The sequence below is a fragment of the Emydura macquarii genome, unplaced genomic scaffold, assembly GCF_026122565.2.
Source record: "Emydura macquarii macquarii isolate MOO-44397 ecotype Brisbane River unplaced genomic scaffold, CSIRO-AGI_Emac_v2 contig_3085, whole genome shotgun sequence".
NCBI lineage: Eukaryota > Metazoa > Chordata > Testudines > Chelidae > Emydura > Emydura macquarii.
Window position 1 is genome coordinate 27,999 of NW_027133222.1, and position 19,248 is coordinate 47,246.

Here is a 19,248-nt window from a genome sequence, read left to right on the forward strand (position 1 = left end):
GACTCGTCTCCCTCCTGCTGGTGCCACGTGAGGGCTTTACACAGGTCTTGGCCCCTGCTCGGTTCTAGGCTATTATGCCAGTTCACAGGAGGCTGGGGGGCTCTGAGAGTCTCCTGGGTGCAGGAGACAGATGCCCCCAAGGCCCAGCTGTGGTGGGGATGGGGGTGGGGAAAAGTGAGCTCTCGCTGCTGGCTCCAGGAGCCTGACACTCAAGGGACCATCTCCAGTGCAGGGACCAATCCCCCATTGCCACTGCAGAGGCAGGCGTGTGTGTGTCCATTTCTAGACGAAGGTGTGAGGGGAAGAGAACTTGCCTAGCTTTGGAAGTAGAAGTTTGGGGAGCAGCATCCAGCCTTGGACTGTTAGCAGGGGAGGGACGTCCTCATTCACGGGGTGTCATGACAGGTAAGGGGAGAACCCGGACACAGAGCCAGGTGCTGGGGGAGTCCAGCGTGTCCCTTTAACAGGCATGGGGAGGAGATCCCATCGCTCGCTGAACTGTCCTTCCACGTCAGCACTCTGTGCAGTGGGTGAGATTGTTCACAAGGGGCATTAAGGAGACGTCGCGTGGTCCCAAGCTCTGCCTGGAAGGATTTCTGGGCGATTAAATATACTTACATTCCCCTCCCCCTCTGAAATAGCTGCTCACGTTGCCACAGAAAGAACGTTATTAAACGCTCCACTGGGACGACAGGAGGTTTGTGTCTCACTTCCCCGTCTGCCTGTGTCACTGTGATGAGATCTGCTGTCACTGTCCCACACCTGACAGTAATAATCAGCCTCGTCCTGCGCCTGCACTGCCGTGATGGTTAACGTGGCCGTGTTACCGGAGTTGGAACCAGAGAATCGATCAGGGATTCCGGAGGGTCTCGTATCATCACCATATATCACGAGCAGGGGGGCGCTGCCCGGTTTCTGTTGGTACCACTGCACACTCTTGCTACCAACGTTGTTTCCTGAGCAGGTGAGTTGAGCCTTTTGCCCATGAGACACAGACACTGAAGGCAGCTGAGTCAGCACGTACAGGGCGAGAGAACCTGAAACGGGAGGAGAAAACATGGGATAGAATCAATATTTTGAGAGCTAACGCACCACAGGCAGTGCAGGAACTTGAGGAAAGGAAAATCCTGCTGAATTAAGAGAGGGAGGAAATGAGCCGTACCTGAGCAGTACGTGAGCAGCGCGAGGAGCAGAGGGGCCCAGGCCATGGTGGGGATGCAGACGAGCTCGGCTTCCTGAGGCAAACAGGTCTGTGGCTAGGACACACCGATTCTTTCTTAAACCCCCAGAGCCGAGAAAGGCCCCTGCATGCAAATCTCCTGCCTGCTCATTGGCTGCTGTTGCTTTTCACTCCACTGCTAGCAAAGGGACCCAGGGGAGGGACTCTTTGCATAAATCCCCTCAGTCATTTGTGTAGAAAAGCCCTGCTTTGCTTTCCATATGCAGGGAGAAAGTCTTGCTCATTCCAGAGGTGAGGAGCTCCCATTGGGTTCCCTCTGCTCACACTGGCAGTTTGCAGAGCTCTCTCCCCATGAATCTCAATCTTTGTCTGCCTGGGACCCCAAATATAACTGGTTCTTCTCATGCCCCCAGGTCACAATCCTTTTCTCACCCCACCATATTTGGTAGCTGTAGGAAGAAATCCTGGCTAGTTCTTGGGTGCGCTTTATGGGGTGCTGGATGGGGTGGGTGCTGTTGGATGGGGATGGGTGGGGCTGGTTGCAGTGAGGGTTCTGGATGACGGCAGTTAATATTTGCAGACCTCCCAACAGTCTTTGGGTTGTGGGGCTATCCTGATTTGACCCACAAACCCCCTGTTCCAGATGAAGCAGCTCCTGTCCTGCAGGTCTGGCTGGGCTCAGCTCCTCACTCCAGGAATTTCAGCCTGGGTCCTAGTTCCCAGGGGCCCAGCTCAGCTCACGTCTGCCCCAGCCTCTCCTCGGGGTTGCCTGTAGGGGCTGGGTTAGTTGCTGCAGGTTCATCCTTTATTTGTACCTTTAAGCCACTGAGCCATGTGTAATGGCAGCCTTTACTTCTGCATGATGTGTACTTGTAGCAGTGTTGGTTCCAAGGTAGTAGAGAGACAAGGTGCTGAGGAATTATCTTTTATTGGACCAAATTCTGTTGGTGAGAGAGACACGCTTCCAAGCCATTCATTTCTGGCAGCCCTAGTCCAGCCTCCTTGGCTGGTCGTCAGACTGCGAGTGTTTCTGGGCTAGAGCCTGAGGGGTTGAGTGCTGGGAGCTTTGACAGCCCCGAACGGCTAGGGGCCTGGAGCACAACAGCACTGACAACCACTCTCTGTCGTGGGGTCGTGACCATAGATTAATATTTCCCCCTCGTGGCCAGCGTTGCACTTGCTGTGATGATGTCACTGACTCTCCAGGGCAGTAGGTAACGTCGCTGTCCAGGCCTTTCCAGCATCCACCCTGTTCCTTTAAGGACGTTCTTCTCGATACTAAGGGGGCTGGTCGTACCGTCAGATTATTTGCATTAGGGCGAGATCAGTCAGTTGTTCAGGCAGCTGCAGCCCCTGGATAAAGATTAAGAAGTTCTAGCATTGGGAAACCATTGGTATGTGACTACGTGAATCTAACACTACTGGACACGGGCAGGGAAGCAGAACCACACCAAGCTCCTACACAGCTCTGTACCCTACGCTTTCAAACATGGCCGGAGATTGCAGAAATCCCCCATCCCTACCTTAGAGCCCCAAACTGAGGGAGCCGCGGAACCGTAAACTCCACATAGTCCAGGTGTGATAACCACACTCCCGAGGAGCAGTCTTTGCCTTCGCTGCCCCATGCTACATGTGACCCCTCTGTGCCTAGGAAGCCACCTGAAAATGCCAAGGTCAGGGCAGGCTGTAAAAGGAGAGCAGTGGTGAGTGACACTGAAGTCAGGCTTCCCAACCAGCCACAAACAGTGCTTCTGATTCCCCACACTGGTCATCAAGAAGCCAAAATACAAATACACACAGCCCCCTTTACTGCATTTCAGTCTCTGGCTCCCAATCAGCCACTAGGTCCAGTAAAGAGACCAGTTATTTAAAGCTCTTTACTAAAAAGGGTCAGCCACAGCACCAGATCAATATAAGTTTGTATCTTACCCAAAATACCACGCTGCCAGCCAATCCTTTAGTATCTAAACTAAAGGTTTATTATACAAAGAAAGGAACACACTATAAGAGAAATGTTAAAGGATTAAAGCAATCAGACACATACAATTGATTTGAAAGTCCATATATGTCAGGTTTCTAGTAGAACTGTGGAGTTTGCAGGTTTGTACAGTCTCTCTGGTGTACATCCAGTACTTGGATGGGTCTCAGTCCTTTGTTTCACAGCTTCAGTTCAGTTGTAGTTGAGTTGATCCAGAGGTAGGTAAATAAGTAGTTGAAGGCTGAAGATGACTAAAAGACAAAATGGATCTCGTGCAGCTGCCTTTTATGTCCTTCTCTTTGCCATGTTGCTTGTGGAATTTTACAGGAACCAAAATGGAGTCCAGAGTCACATGAGCAAGTCCTGGTGACTCTTCAGGTATATCCCTGGCTTCTCCCCCGGGGCCCCTTGCACCTGTGAATTTCTTAATGGGCCATTAAGCAGGCCAGCCCTGCAGCCATCCTGTCCGGGGCGTTACCTGGACACAGCACAATTTGAAATGCAGATATATCAACCATACCCATAACTTCCCTTACACACATAACACATGAACATAAACATTATCATCTTACTTAGCACATTACAGCCTTTCTAACAGTACCTGACACGGCATATCTCACATGAGTTACTATGATTTTGACATACTGATGTCAAACAACATAATAAATCCCCCCTCCCCCACCCCAATCCAGCCAGCGTGACACTGCACACAGAGGGGACTCAACAAATCCTCTTCCTGGGTGAGATCCCCCTGAGGAGCTCTCGCCCTGCTCTGCACAACCCAAAACTGCAGGTGCACGTGGACAACGCTCAGGATAGCTGGTAACGGTGTCACTGCCGTGTTTACACCACTCCCCTGAGGATTTGATTCAGACGAAGAGCTGCTGTTGGGCAGCTGAGTAACTTCGCCAACGTCCTGACAGGCCGGGGTGTGTCATCTCTCCCTTGCCTCAGGATCCTTGGTGATCTCAGTAACAAGGGCTGCTTGGCAGGGCAGGAGCCACGCACATGAGAGCTGTCTGCTGGGGGACTTTCCAGTGCTCCCCTGGGAGCAGAATGGGCCCCTCAGCTCACCGGAGCGCAGTGCCCTGTCTGCAGACGGGGGAGCCTATACGAGGGGTGGGAAGACTCAGCCCTTGTCCACTGCAGCACAGGACTCTGGGTGTAGCCACCACCCCAGCAAAGATATAATGCGCTGGCCTCAGTCTGGGCCCCAGAGCACACAGTGGTGGTGAGAGCGCCACAGAGCAGCAGGTTTGCAGGGTGAAGACGAATGGGGGGGAAGGGAGGGCACAGCTCTTGGAGCTATTGTTTCAGGCTCTCTGCAGACTCAGGCAGGCATCGGGTGCACTGCACTCACACTTCAACCTTTTCTTAACAACCCAGGAGGACTGGCTAGAATTTCTTTTCATGAAAGCTGAGATTCTGATCTCATCCCAAGAGTCGGGACCCTGGGCCTGGGTATCTAGACAGTGCCTGTGTCTTAATATGGCTCTCATCCCATTACAGGGCGTGAGGAGCTGCCATGTACTGCAAAGGACAAGTATTTGTGTGATATGCTATAGGCAGAGCCCAAACCTAGCAGTGAGTGCAGACCCCTGCAGAACACAGGCGGAAGACACAGCAGGTTTTAGTCTCCCTTCCCCACCTGACTGTGTCACTGTGCGGAGCATCGCTCTGCCTCACAGCACAGTAATAACTGCCTCATCCTCTGCCAGGGCCCCGGAGATGGTAAAATAGCCGGCATTACTCGGCGTGTCTTTGGAACCAGAGAAGTGAGCAGGTAGTAAATACCTTTGAATGGTTATAAATGGCCAGTTACCTTGTGCTAATGTCACTAGTTAAGGGTGTGCACAGGACATAGGAGATGATACTTCGGACTCCCAAGTAATCATCTATTAATTGATCAAGGAGGGACCTGCTGTCAAGAAGATACTGGTCAGCCTGCACGGAGCTATAAAAGACTCCAGGGATTGATTCTTTTATCTCAGATCTGTCCAAGCTTGTCAGGGAAAGTTTGGATCGCAAGGTTGGGATGCCAGCACCAGCCTGGAATCACCCTGCTTATTCTCATGGGAGAATTTGAACAACCTCTGCACATGGCCTATTTAGTCTGGACAGGATTTCTAACAAAGAAGCTCTAAACAAGGGCTGATGGCCCCAAGCTGTTTGGATAATTTCAGAGGCTTTGCAATTTAAGAACTTTGCAACTCAGTTATCATCTCTACTTCGAAACTGACCGAAGAGCGTTATTTTCATCTGTGTGTGAATACTGGGCTTTGAACAGCTACTCTTTTCTTTTTTAATAAATGTTAGTTTCGTTAATAAGCATTGGCTTTAAGCGTGTATTTGGGTAAGATCTGAGCTGTTCATTGACCGGTTTGGTAATGTGTCCGGTCATTTGGGATTGGTAGAACCATTTTACATATGATGGATAAAGATTTTCAGTAACCCCCGTCATATTTGACTTGCTGTCTGGCTGCTAGCCAAAGGCCTGGATAGTTTCCAGGAAACTGTGTTTTATCTCATGAATGACCAGTGAGGAGATCAGAAGCTCTTTGTTGCTCGTTTGGTTTATCGTATGGAAGAAAACCACCAGTATTTAGGGCTTTGCCTGCCGCATTCTTTGCAGTTTGCTCTGTTTGAGCTATCTCGGCCTGGCTCCCCTGGAGGCCAACAATGTCACAATCCCTGTTTCAGATCCACTCTGTGTGTGACCAGTGTCATGCAGCGAGTGTTTTATAGTCAGAGCAGGCTGATGTTGGTCTGAGCTGAGCTCTCCCAGCTATGGAAGGGAAGTCACCTAAGGCTTTTCTCTGACTGAAGATTCAGGACACACAATAAGCCTTCTCTTATTAAATGGATACATAGTAAAAGTAATAAATGTATTGGACTGATGATGCTTCATGTGAAACTTGAATAGAGACCATCCTAAGTGCAGGAGACAGATGGCCCCAAGGCCCAGCTGTGATGGGGATGCGGATGGGGAAAAGTGAGCTCTCGCTGCTGGCTCCAGGAGCCTGACACTCAAGTGACCGTCTCCAGTGCAGGAGCCAATCCCCCATTGCCACTGCAGAGGCAGGCGTGTGCGTGTCCATTTCTAGACGAAGGTGTGAGGGGAAGAGAACTTGCCTAGCTTAGGAAGTAGAAGTTTGGGGAGCAGCGTCCAACCTTGGACTGTTAGCAGGGGAGGGACGTCCTCATTCACAGGTGTCATGACAGAGGTAAGGGGAGAGCCCGGACACAGAGCCAGGCGCTGGGGGGAGTCCAGCGTGTCCCTTTAAGAGGCATGGGGAGGAGATCCCATCACTCGCCGAACTGTCCTTCCACTTTGTGAAGTGACTGAGATTGTTCACAAGGATCATTAAGGCGATGTAGCGTGGTCCCAAGCTCTACCCAGAAGGATTTCTGGCCGATTAAAACTGATTATTCCCCCCCCCCCCAAAATAGCCGCTCACACTATCATAGAAAGAACGTTATTAAACATTCCCCTGAGACAATGAGAGGTTTGTGTCTCACTTCCCCGTCTGCCTGTGTCACTGTGAGCAGCGTTGCTGTCCCACACCTGACAGTAATAATCAGCCTCGTCCTGTGCCTGCACGGCCGTGATGGTTAACGTGGCCGTGTTACCGGAGTTGGAACCAGAGAATCGATCAGGGATCCCGGAGGGTCTGTTACTATCACGATATATCACGAGCAGGGGGGCGCTGCCCGGTTTCTGTTGGTACCACTGCACACTCTTGCTACCAATGTTGTTTCCTGAGCAGGTGAGTTGAGCCTTTTGCCCTGGAGACACAGACACTGAAGGCGGCTGGGTCAGCACGTACAGGGCGAGAGAACCTGAAACGGGAGGAGAAAACATGGGATAGAATCAATATTTTGAGAGCTAACGCATCACAGGCAGTGCAGGAACTTGGGGAAAGGAAAATCCACCTGAATTCAGACAGGGAGAAAAACTCCCCGAGTTAGAGTACATGAGCCGTACCTGAGCAGTACGTGAGCAGCGCGAGGAGCAGAGCGGCCCAGGCCATGGTGGGATGCAGACGAGCTCGGCTTCCTGAGGCAAACGGGTCTGTGGCTGGGACCCGTTGATTCTCTCTTAAACCCCCAGATTGGAGAAAGGCCCCTGCATGCAAATCTGCTCCCTGCTCATTGGCTGCTGCCTCTTTTCACTCCTGTGAGAGCACAGGGACCCAGGGGAGAACCTCTTTGCATAAATCCGCTCAGTCACCCATGTAGAAAAGCCCTGCTTTGCTTTCCATATGCAGGGAGAAAATCCCACTCATCCCAGCGGTGAGGCGTTCCCCTTGTGTTCAATCTGCTCACACTGGCAGTTTGCAGAGCTCTCTCCCCATGAATCTCAAACGTTGTCTGCCTGGGACCCCAAATCTAACTGGTTCTTCTCATGCCCCCAGGCCACAATCCTTTTCAGACTCACCCCACCATATTTGGTAGCTGTAGGAAGAAATCCTGGCAAGTTTTGGGGTGCACATTTATGAGGTGCTGGATGTGGTGGGTGCTGTTGGATGGGGATTGATGCGGCTGGTTGCAGTGAGGGTGCTGTATGATGGCAGTTAATACTTGCAGACCCCCCAACAGTCCTGGGGTTGTGGGCCTATCCGGATTTGACCCACAACCCCCCTTTCCCAGATGAAGCAGCTCCTGTCCCGCAGGACTGGCTCAGCTCAGCTACTCGCTCCCGCAATTTCAGCCTGGCCCCTAGTGCACCGGGTCCCAGCTCAGCTCACATTTGCTCCGGCTGCTCCTCGGGGCTGACTGTAGAGGCTGGGTTAGTTGCTGCAGGGTCATCCTTTATTTGTACCTTTAAGCCATTGTGCAAAGTGTAATGGCAGTGTTTTTTTCTGCATGCCGTGTAGTTGTAGCCATGTTGGTCCAGGATATTAGAGAGAGACGAGGTGTGTGAGGAAATATCTTTTATTGGACCGTCTTCTGTTGGTGAGAGAGACACGCTTCCAAACCGTTCATTTCTGGCAGCCCTAGTCCAGCCTCCTTGGTTGGTCAAAGACTGCGAGTGTTTCTGGGCTAGAGCCTGAGGGGTCGAGTGCTGGAAGCACTGACAGCCCTAGACTGTGTGTGGCACACTCACCGTACCGAAGGGCTAGGGCTACATGAATCTAACGCTGCCAGACATGGACAAGGAGGCAGAACCACATCGAGCTCCTACACTGCTCTGTACGCTACGCTTTCAAACACTGCCGGAGATTGCAGAAATTGACCATCCCCAGCTGAAAGCCCCAAACTGAGGGAGCTGCGGAACCGTAACACCCACATAGTCCAGGTGTGATAACCACGCTCCCGAGGAGCAGTCTTTGCCTTCACTGCCCCGTGCTGCACACAGAGGGGACTCCACAAATCCAGGTGAGATCCCCCCTGAGGAGCTCTCGACCTGCGCTGCACAACCCCAAAACTGCAGGTGCACGTGGACAATGCTCAGCATAGCTGGTAACGGCGTCACTGCCGTATTTACACCACTCCCCTGAGGATTTGATTCAGCAGAAGAGCTGCTCATGGGCAGCTGAGTAACCTGGACAATGTCATCAGAGGCCTGGGTGTGTCACGTCTCCCTTCCCTCAGGATCCCTGGTGGTCTCAGCAACGAGGCCTGCTTGGCACACGAGAGTTGTCTACTGGGGGACTTTCCAATGCTCCTCTGGGAGTACAATGGGCCCCTCAGCTCACCAGAGTGCAGCGCTCTGTCCGCAGACAGGCTGAGCCTGTGCCAGGCGAGGGAATGTAGCAATGTAGAGAAACTGCTTTCCCGTCTATTACGGTTTGTTTTATTCTATTAAGAGGTCAAAAGGGAATGACCAGTGTCATGCAGAGAGTGTTTTATAGTCAGTGCAGGCTGATGTTGGTCTGAGCTGAGCTCTCCCAGCTATGGAAGGGAAGTCACCTAAGGCTTTTCTCTGACTGAAGATTCAGGACACACAATAAGCCTTCTCTTATTAAATGGATACATAGTAAAAGTAATAAATGTATTGGACTGATGATGCTTCATGTGAAACTTGAATAGAGACCATCCTAAGTCGTCCTCCAATGTGCTAAATCTGAATCGGTCCCGTGGTACAAGGTACATATGCTTGCCTGGAGTGGTTATTTCCGCCTGGTTTCCATTTACGCTGCTCATATGGTTCTGCTCCGCGATATTTGCATTCCTGGGCACCTCAGGAAGGTCTGTGGGTGCCAGTGGTTGCTGTGGGGCGTATGTAGTGCAGTAAAGCACCACCATGCAGCCTTCAGTTTGGGGCTGACCAAAGAGGTTTGCGGACGTTATAGTGAAGTTATTAATAATATTCAATCTCCCTTCCCAGAATGTGCACACCAGCGAGGAGTGATGGGCCGCTACCCACCATCAGCAGCACTGAGCCTGCACCAGCAGGAGGGGTGGGAGCTAGTGCTCCAGGGATGGGAATTGGGGCTGGGAACTCGGGTGTTCTAGTCCCAGCTCCTGCCCTGACTCATTGCAGGATCTAGGGCAGGTTCTGTGACCTTCCTGGTTCCTGTTTGTCTCTGATGTTACTCTGTTGAGCTAGAGGGTCCTAGGTAAGGGCTGACTTGGGTCCACAGTGTCTCAGTTCCCCCTACAAGGTAATGGGGGGTGATAACATGCATGTAGCTACCTCCCTCCCAGAGGTGGGGTGAGAATAACGCGCTGAGGTTTGCCCAGCACTTTGAGGCTATCACGTTCATTTCATTGCTATGTATGAAATTCAGGGGTGAAAGCGTCAGGTATTGGAGCAGTTCCGGGAGACTGTGGTTGTGGGTAACCACATTACTGTCACTCTCAGCCAACAGCAGGCTCAGCGTCCCTTCCCTCCCCTTCCACTGGGCCTCTGGTTCCTCAACAGCAACACAGCAGAGAAGCTCTGCTAACAGGGTCTAACCGAACACCCCTCTCTGTGTGGATCTAGGTAACACTGACTGACCCCCTCTGTGCCTCTCCCTCTGTAAGTGCCTGGCACAGCTCTGTGCGTTCAGTGCCTGAGTCTGGCCTTGTTAACGCCTGCTCAGAAATCAGCACTTTAAAGCCGTGCTCCCAAGGATGAGAGGTTTGCGTCTCACTTCCCCATCTGCCTGTGTCACTGTGAGCAGCATCGCTATCCGAACTCTGACAGTAATAATCAGCCTCATCCTGTGCCTGGACTCCCGTGATGGTTAATGTGGCTGTTTTACCAGAGCTGGCTCCAGAGAATCGCTCTGGGATTCCGGAGGGTCTCTCACTATCCTTATATATAACCAGTACGGGGGCGCTGCCAGGTTTCTGCTGGTACCAGTGCACATACAGCTCATCAACTTTTTCTCCTGTGCAGGTGAGCTGAGCATTTTGCCCTGGAGACACGGACACTGAAGGCGGCTGGGTCAGCACGAACTGGGCAAGAGAACCTGAAACAGGAGGAGAAAACATGGGGATAAAATCATGACGATTGAAGCTCTGTGCTGGCAACCTGGGGAATCAATGGGAGAAATGGCTATAAAATCAAAGCCTCCCGTGACTGAAAGGCTGAGATAAACCCTGCCGCTCGCAGCACCTGAGCAGTACGTGAGCAGCGCGAGGAGCAGAGGGGCCCAGGCCATGGTGGGGATGCAGACGAGCTCGGCTTCCTGAGACAAACAGGTCTGTGGCTGGAAACCACGGATTCTGTCTTAAACCCCCAGAGCTGGAGAATGGCCCCTGCATGCAAATCTGCTCCCTGCTCATTGGCTGCTGCTGGCACCTCCCTACCCTCTGAGTCAGCTACTGACAGATCCAAGCATTGGTTTGTTTTCTGGTTGCAAGGAAAAGTAAAGCAAATTGTGGGCATGAGGGCTCCCAAAGTGCTGTGTCTGCTCAGGCCGTTAACGTACAGTGCGAGGAGTCTCAAACGTCCACTCAGCACTCCAGAGCAAGCTGGGTTTCTTGTCATGATCCTGACACCAAATCTTTTGCAGTCGCAGGACACCCTGGCTGGTTTGGGGCTGTGTGTCCTTGGTGGGACGGCTGCTGGGACTTTCTGCCTGTGCAGGTGTCTCTGGGAAGGGTGGCTGGTGTGGACTGATGGCATCTGGGATTAGCAGCTGCTGCCTCGGTTGCCGTGTTGTGCATGGGGCTTGGGAGTGGGCAATATGGCTGCTGCTGGCTGGTGGACGTGCTGCTGGCTGGTTATGGTGCTATTGGGAGATGCTGCTGAGTGTGGTACTGCAGGAAGGGCGGGGGCTGAAACCCTTCTATGCTGCACACTGCTCAAGGGCAGCACCACTGAAAGGTGGTGAGGACCAGCTAAGGCTTACTGCCAGCAGTGGGGCCCTTGGTGATCAAGGCAGCTGGCTGCTGACGGATTTCAGTGGCTGTTCCCTGCAGGAGGATATGGGCTGGGCAGCAGAAGGACAATGTGGCAGCAGAAGGACAGAACTTCAGCTCCTCTCCCCTTCGCTTGCCCCTCCTGGGTTACAGCAGCCACTGGGTTCTAGTGATCTTGTCATGAACTTGCCGCCGCGCCAAGCAAGACTGCCAGTCGGAAAACATGAGAGCGGCCAGCCTGGGTCAGAGCAATGGTCCATCTAGCCCCGTGTCCTGTCCCCCGACAGTGGCCAGTGTCAGGTGCTGCAGTGGGAATGAGCAGAACAGCTCATCATCAAGTGATCCACCCCATCAGTTATTCCCAGCCTCTGGCAAACAGCAACCCCTGCCAATCCTGGCCAATAGCCACTGACAGACCTATCCTCCATGAACGTATCTAGTTCTCTTTTGAACCCCATTATAGTCTTGACCTTCACAACATGCTCTGGCAAGGAGTTCCACAGGTTGACCATGCGCTGTGTGAAGAAATACTTCCTTTTGTTTGTTTTAAACCTGCTGCCTGTTACTTTCAGCTGGTGACCCCTAGTCCTTGTGTTATGAGGAGTAAATAACACTCCCTTATTTACTTTCTCCACACCCGTCATGATTTTATAGACCTCTGTCATGTCCAGCCTTAATCGTCTCGTTTCCAAACTGAAAAGTCCCAGTCTTATTAATCTCTCCTCACATGGAAGCTGTTCCATGCCCCTAATCATTTTAGTTGGCCTTTTCTGTAGCTTTTCCAATCCCAATATATCCTTTTGGAGATGGGGCGAGCAGATCTGCACCCAGCATTCAAGATGTGGGTGTACCATGGATTTATAAAGAGGCAATATGATCTTTTCTGTCTTATTATCTATCCCTTTCCTAATGATCCCCAACACCCTGTTAGAAGAGAAGCTGGGCTCCAGAGACCAGGGAGCAAAAAGGGCAGCTGGGTGGGTGGGGAACTAGAATCCAGACTGCAATGTCCTCTGGGCTCACCTGAGAAAGGTGACAGCTGTTGGGGCATAAAAAGCCCCGAAGCCCAGAGATCTCTCTATCCCAGCAGTGTGCAGCTGGACACATGTACACTGCTGCACTAGTCCAGACTGCCAGCTCCACTACTAGATAGGTGAAGCGCTCCCCCAGTGGTCATTGTTGCTGTGGCTAAAATGATTCCTTCCTGCGTTTCGCAAGAGCTCAGATCCTACACGCTGAGCTCTTCGGAAACACCACTGTCCAGTTGTTCCAAAACTCATGTTGTTCCTTTGCAGGGTGTTTGTTCTGCTCTGGGTTGATCACGCCCTCAGCCATTCGGCCTGCTCACACCTTTGGAAGGGCTCACCCAGGTATTTAGGCCGAAGCACCCGCTTGGATGAGGACTGAGACAACCCAAGATAGGGAAGCCACCCCCGCCCCTTCCAGTAAGTTTTGGTGTTGTTGCCTCTATTAGGGACACCAATGTCCTTCTTCTGACACCAGTGTTGCCCTTTGTGAGCAGTGGCAGACCCTGGGCCCTTGCAGATTGGCTCCCCAGTGGTGGGGCAATCAGTGACGTGGAGTCTGGGCATATTCTAAATATAGCTAGTGTTATTGCCACAAATCCCAGCTCGGGAACAGAGCTGCAGGGCAATCCCTTCCCCCAGGATTCTCAGCCCAACACCACGGCCAGAGTGCCAGGAAACAACTCTGCCTCAAGAATGAACTGTAATCAGAGCTCCGAGCAGACAGCGAACTTCCTGCAGCTCCCACAACCCCTTCTGGCTTGTATAATCAAGACCTCACACCAGCATTTCTTCCAAGACTAAATAGTTGCTCACACACTAAGAAAATCTCTCTGGGAAACTGTGTGTAACAGCACGAGCGGGGCGGGGAGAAGGGTGGCTTCGAGGGTCAGAGGCCTCCTATCTCTGGGGATGTAAAAAGGGACGTCGTACGAGGCTTACCCGGAGCTGCAGCTCCTCCTGCCCTCTTCAAAGTTGGGGGGGATGGTGAGCCTGAGGCCCTCCCAGTGCAGCGTCCCAGTCCTGCAGGAGATGGAGGAAGGCGTGGGGAGAAGCCATTCACACAAAGCACAAAGGGAGCTGAGAGGAGTTGTCCTCCCTCTTCCCCATGACCAGAGACAGAACAAGGGAGGAGAAGGGCAGAGATGTTCCATTCAGCCCCTCATGGAGACAATGTGAGGAGAGGGCAGGCGGACTGGAGACCAGCTGTGTTGCCCCTGCAAAGAGAGCGAGAGAAACAGAGCAAGAGAGAATCCTGCATCAGAGTGGGGAGGGAGCTGCACTGTGAAGGCCCAACATGAGTGTGACGTGTTACAGGCGGAGACCAAATGCTGCTGCCCACCCTGCTGGGCCCAGGCTGGAGGAGGGGAGGCTTTGTCTCACTTCCCCACCTGACTGTGTCACTGTGAGGAGCGTCGCTGTGCCACGCAGCACAGTGATAATCAGCCTCATCCCCTGCCAGGGCCCCGGAGATGGTTAAATAGCCGGCGTTGCTGGACGTGTCTTTGGAACCAGAGAAGCGAGCAGGGACCCCAGAGCCCTGGTACTTGTCAGAATCTGACTTGTATCTCAGCAGGTACCGTGGAGAACTCCCAGGTTTCTGCTGGTACCAGCGCACATAGTAGCCACTGATGCTGGTCCCACTGCTCATGGTGCAGGAGAGTTTCACGGTGTTCTCTGGGGACCCTGACACTGAGGGCAGCTGAGCCGGCACCATCTGCGAGCTGGAACCTGGAAACAATGGTAGTAACCTGTCAAACCTTCCGTGCCTGTCCCCAGCCACTAGTGAATCAGTTTGTGCACAAGGAAGTGGCTGTGCCGGCTCTCAGAAGATTTGGAAGCTCTGCGGGTTCTGAGGGGTTCAGGAGATGGATGCCCTGAAATCCAGCATGCCACAGGGGATGGGGAGTGAATAAAAAGCAGCTCTTACTGCTGGCTTCCCGGAGCCCAACTCCCAGGTGACTTTCTCCAGTTCAGGAGGTTTGTGCCCCTATTCCCATGGAAGATGCTGGGCATGCTGAGGGGAACTGGGTCGATGTGCATAGGAAGCCGTGAGGAGAATGGACGTAACCTAACTATGGAAGCTGCTGTTTGGAGAACAATATCTGTGTATTACGGCCAGGAGAGGGGCTTCAGCATCCAAGGGAGATCAGACCTTCAAGCCTGCCATTGTGAGATAGGATCAAAGTGTGTGACAAATTAATGAGGAGATGTGCCACACCTATGTGTTCTGGGTCGTGCCAGCATTGATACAGATATGTGACTAGCTAACATGTTCTCAAGGCTTTTTTTTCACCGTGAGAATTACCTAATCCAGTTTTTCAAAAGAAAAGCTGGGAAAACAAATTCCTTCATGGGGAACCATAAAGCCGGTCCATAGGCCAGCAACAGGGGGTAGGTACACCATGGCTATTCATAGCACAGCCCTACCACTGCCTGCCCATGGACTTACCACCCAGCCCAGACTTACCACTGAGGCTACAGGAGAAACTCCCATGTTGCTCCTCCCATGGACCAGCTTCTAGAGGGGGTTGGCACAGTCTTTGGTAGTGGGTGACACACCCCTTTGCCAGAGAGCAGCTAAATGTCAGCTGGGCTCTCCTCCTGTTTTGTGCTGACATGGCAGGGTAGGCGGCTGCGGAAATGTGGGCTGCCCCACAGAATCCCACTGATGCGAGAGTTCGGAGGGTGACACCAGAAGCAGTGAGAGAGCAAAGCCATGACAGCAGAAGTGGTGTTGGTCCCTCTTAAGAGTCGAGTTTATTCCTTTTGCTACAATGAAGGTGATACCCCACGGCTCGGGATTGTCCTTCTGCTCGGGCACTCCCAGGACCCCGAGCTGAGACATGGAGTCTCGGAGGCAACGTACTATGACCCCAGCCTGCCTGCAATCAGCACTGGGCTGAGTTAATAGGAAATAGCTTCTCCACTTCAGATACGGCCTCACGCTATCACAAGAGTGATACCAAACATTCCATTTCATAAGGGGAGGTTTGTGTCTCACTTCCCCATCTGGCTGTGTCACTGTGAGCAGCGTCGCTGTCGTTGTCCCACACCTCACAGTAATAATCAGCCTCGTCCTGCGCCTGCACTGCCGTGATGGTTAACGTGGCCGTGTTACCGGAGTTGGAACCAGAGAATCGCTCCGGGATCCCGGAGGGCCTTTGGCTACTTTGGTAGATAAGCTGTAGGGGGGCACTGCCCGGTTTCTGTTGGAACCACTGCACATACTTGCCACCAATGCTGTTCCCTGAGCAGGTGAGCTGAGCCTTTTGCCCTGGAGTCACAGACACTGAAGGTGGCTGAGTTAGCACGTACAGGGCGAGAGAACCTGAGATAGGAGAGAAGACAGGGTGTAAAATCACTATTCAGTCATTTGCGGGGAAGTTAAAGCTCTCTGCTGGCAGCCTGGGTACCAAAGAGAGCAGTGTCTGAAACCAAAGACCACTTGAGACTAAGACAGACAAACCCGCCCCCTCGCAGCACCTGAGCAGTACGTGAGCAGCACAAGGAGCAGAGGGGCCCAGGCCATGGTGGGGAATCCAGACGAGCTCGGTTTCCTGTGGCAAACGGGTCTGTGGCTGGGACCCGCCGCTTCTCTTTTAAACCCCAGCGCTGGAGAACGGCCCCTTCATGCAAATCTGCTCCCTGCTGATTGGCTGCCACTGCCTATGACCACCTCCCCCTTTGGGAGGACGATAACACAGGGCGGGCGTCTCTGTAGAAAGCCCCATTGTCACTGAGGGAGGAAAGGATCCATTTGCAAGGGGACAATAAGGAGAAAGTTCATGGAGCAGAGAGTCTCTAACTGTCGCCACCTGGGGCAACGAGAACTGAGGTTTGTTGTCATGGCCACAACCCACAATCCCTTGTAGTCACATCGCACAGTCCTTTGGGTCACAGCCAGAACAGTGGCGAGGCTCTGGGTGACCTCTGGGCAGGATGCGGGGGACGAGGGTGGGCAGGTGTGTGGCCCCTCGCCCTGCACTCTGGATTGCTGGGGGTCTCAGGCAGGACTGTCATTCCTTCACAGTCTGACCCCTCCCCACGCCATCACCCGCCCATGGGCTTCTTCCTCTCAGAAAGGTCAGGATCTCGCGTCCCCTTCTTTGCTGCAGGCCCCTGGCAAGATCTCTGCAGCCCTGAATAGGGACCTCACAGGAGGCTGTAACTAGCGCTGCCCCACCCCCTGCATACACGGAGGGGACCCATAGACACTCCCTGTCCTGCAGCAGGAGAGGGAGGTGCTGACCAGAGGCTGTTCCGCCAGGGCAAGGACTGACCAAGGAAGAGCTCTGCTCTTCCCGTCTCCCCCAAGACACACTGAGCTGGGTGAAGGGCAGAGCTGGGCTGGTCAAACCACGGCAGTGACATGTGCGGAAGGAGAAGGCCGGGGCGTAAAGAGCTGTGTCTGTCGCAGTCAGATAAAGGCAGCCCTAGACACACAACGTGCCCACCCCACCTGTCTCATGGCCCTGCACTCACACCACAGACCTACTGCTCCTTGGCTCGAGAGGGCCGGGGGCCACCCACACGAGAGCAAGTGCTGCCAGTGACTCCATCCAGTGCAGAACGGGCTCCCCCGCTCTGTGGAACAATGCTCCTGTCACCAGGGCTCTGTCCCAGCCGGGAGAGGAATCAGCACCCGCCAGCCAGGCAGAGGACTCCTTGTGCGGTTGCTAACTGACACATCCCTAGCAGAGCTATGCTGGGCCAGCATCAGGAAAGGTCTCCTCTAACTGCTGGGGTGATGTTGGTGGGAACCCGCAGAGCCGCAGGTGTCACAGGAGAGATGAATAAGGCAGTTCACACGTCCTGTGGCTGTTGTGTCAGGCTCTCTGCACATTCAGGCAGGCATCGGTCATACTCAACCCACATTTCAAAGACTTTCTTCACAAAGATAAGGCTTAGAGAGATTTATTTTTAAAAAATGAGTTTCTGCTCCCATCGTCCAACTCATGGATCTCGGGCCCTTAGCATGGATCTAGAGAGCATATGACTTAAACTGTCCCTAAGGCACCTTCAGGATGTGAGGAGATGAAATTCACTCCAACGAGCAACTGTTTGTGTAATGTGTTACAGGGGAGAGACCAAACTCTGCAAGTTGTTCAGTTTCCCACAGAGCCCAGGTTAGGGGAGGGGAGGTTTTTGTCTCACTTCCCTTTCTGACTTTGTCACTGTGAGGAGCACCGCTGTGCCACACAGCACAGTAATAATCAGCCTCATCCTCTGCCAGGGCCCCGGAGATGGTTAAATAGCCGGCGTTGCTGGACGTGTCTTTGGAACCAGAGAAGCGAGCAGGGACCCCAGAGCCCTGGTACTTGTCAGAATCTGACTTGTATCTCAGCAGGTACCGTGGAGAACTCCCAGGTTTCTGCTGGTACCAGTACACGTTGTAGCCACTGATGCTGGTCCCACTGCTCATGGTGCAGGAGAGTTTCACGGTGTTTCCTGGGGACACTGACACTGACGGTGGCTGAGTCAGCAAAGACTGCGAGCTGGAGCCTGGAAAAAAATATGGTGGAAACTTGTCAAACTTTCCCTGTTTGCCCCCAGCCCCTAGTGCCCTGGGTTGTGAATTGGCTTCAGCAGTAACTTTAATCTGTATTTAAATTGCTCTGCCCAGTCCCACCTGTGCACCACGTCCCCAGCAGGATGATGAGGGGAGCCCAGAGCATGGTGAGGAGATTTCAGGCCTTTGGGAGAAAAACAGCCAGATCCACTGAGAATTCCTGACGGTATCTTTCCTTTATATTGAGCCTCCTGGGGGAGGAGCCTCCAAGCTCTGCCTTTATGCTAATCTGCTCTCATCTGATTGGCCCTTTTGATCCCAGGGAAATGGGCACACGAGCAGCAGACCATCCTTGGCGATGAGCTCCTGCTGTGTAAAGTCACTAGTTCAGATCCATTCCTGCAGTGACCGCTCTGATAGGAAGCATTTATCTCACACTAGCCATTGGTGGAGTTCAGGCTGCATAACAGTTTCCATTCTAACCCCTCATTTTCACTTGTTTGACACTTCTGAAATCCTGCCCCTTTCAACCTGACATTTCCCAGCTTTGCCTGAGGTCTATCGTACATTCACAACCTGAGCAAACACAACTCAGGGGGTTTTACATACAAGGAGAGTGAAATAAATACACTTTGGCCATGATTAAAACATTAAAAGCAAAGCTAAGGGGGTGGGGGAGCTAAAGAGGAAATGGGGGCATCCCTGCAAAGTTATGAGTTCTCATGTTGAGAACCACGCTGGAGGCTTTGGCTTTTCATGCTGGGAAACCCTCTTGGTGAGTAGCATTTTCTTACTGGCAGTGACGATTTCTCCGATCTCCAGGCCACGCGGCAGGCTGCATGTGTCTCAGTGTATTCACTGGGAGTTTTTAGTGGGGCGACCGGCACCACAGCCTCTTGGCTTTTGATATCAATGGGTGGAAGGTGCTACATCAATGTGAAGTATTATTGTTAATGGTTATTAGCAAAGCGAAATGAGCCACTTCACACCCAGCTTGTGGGAAGGCAGGGGCCAGAGAGATTCTTCTTGAGAACCCTCCAGCTCTTTGTTCCTGGGAAATGGGAATGTGCCCACAAACACAGAACAGCTACAGCGGTAGAAGAGACCAAAGAGATCAATTAGGAACACCCCGGCAGACAGAGGCTCATTGTTTTTCTGTTCACAGTGCATGTAACCCTGCGACACCATGGAACACACAGCTGTGACAGGGAAGGGAAGAGATGCCCCGCACCAGACATAGGAACAGACTGAGAAT

General features: G+C 52.7%; 1 gene segment (V, D, J or C); it reads right to left on the minus strand.

The window, feature by feature from the left end:
* The window catches only part of LOC137141573 (immunoglobulin lambda variable 5-45-like), a 37,023-nt gene extending 18,823 nt beyond the window's left edge, over nt 1-18,200 (minus strand). The window contains 2 exon segments of the V gene segment in view: nt 17,668-17,986; nt 18,114-18,200. Coding sequence covers nt 17,668-17,986; nt 18,114-18,159 — 365 coding nt within the window.
* Between the last annotated feature and the right edge of the window lie 1,048 nt (nt 18,201-19,248).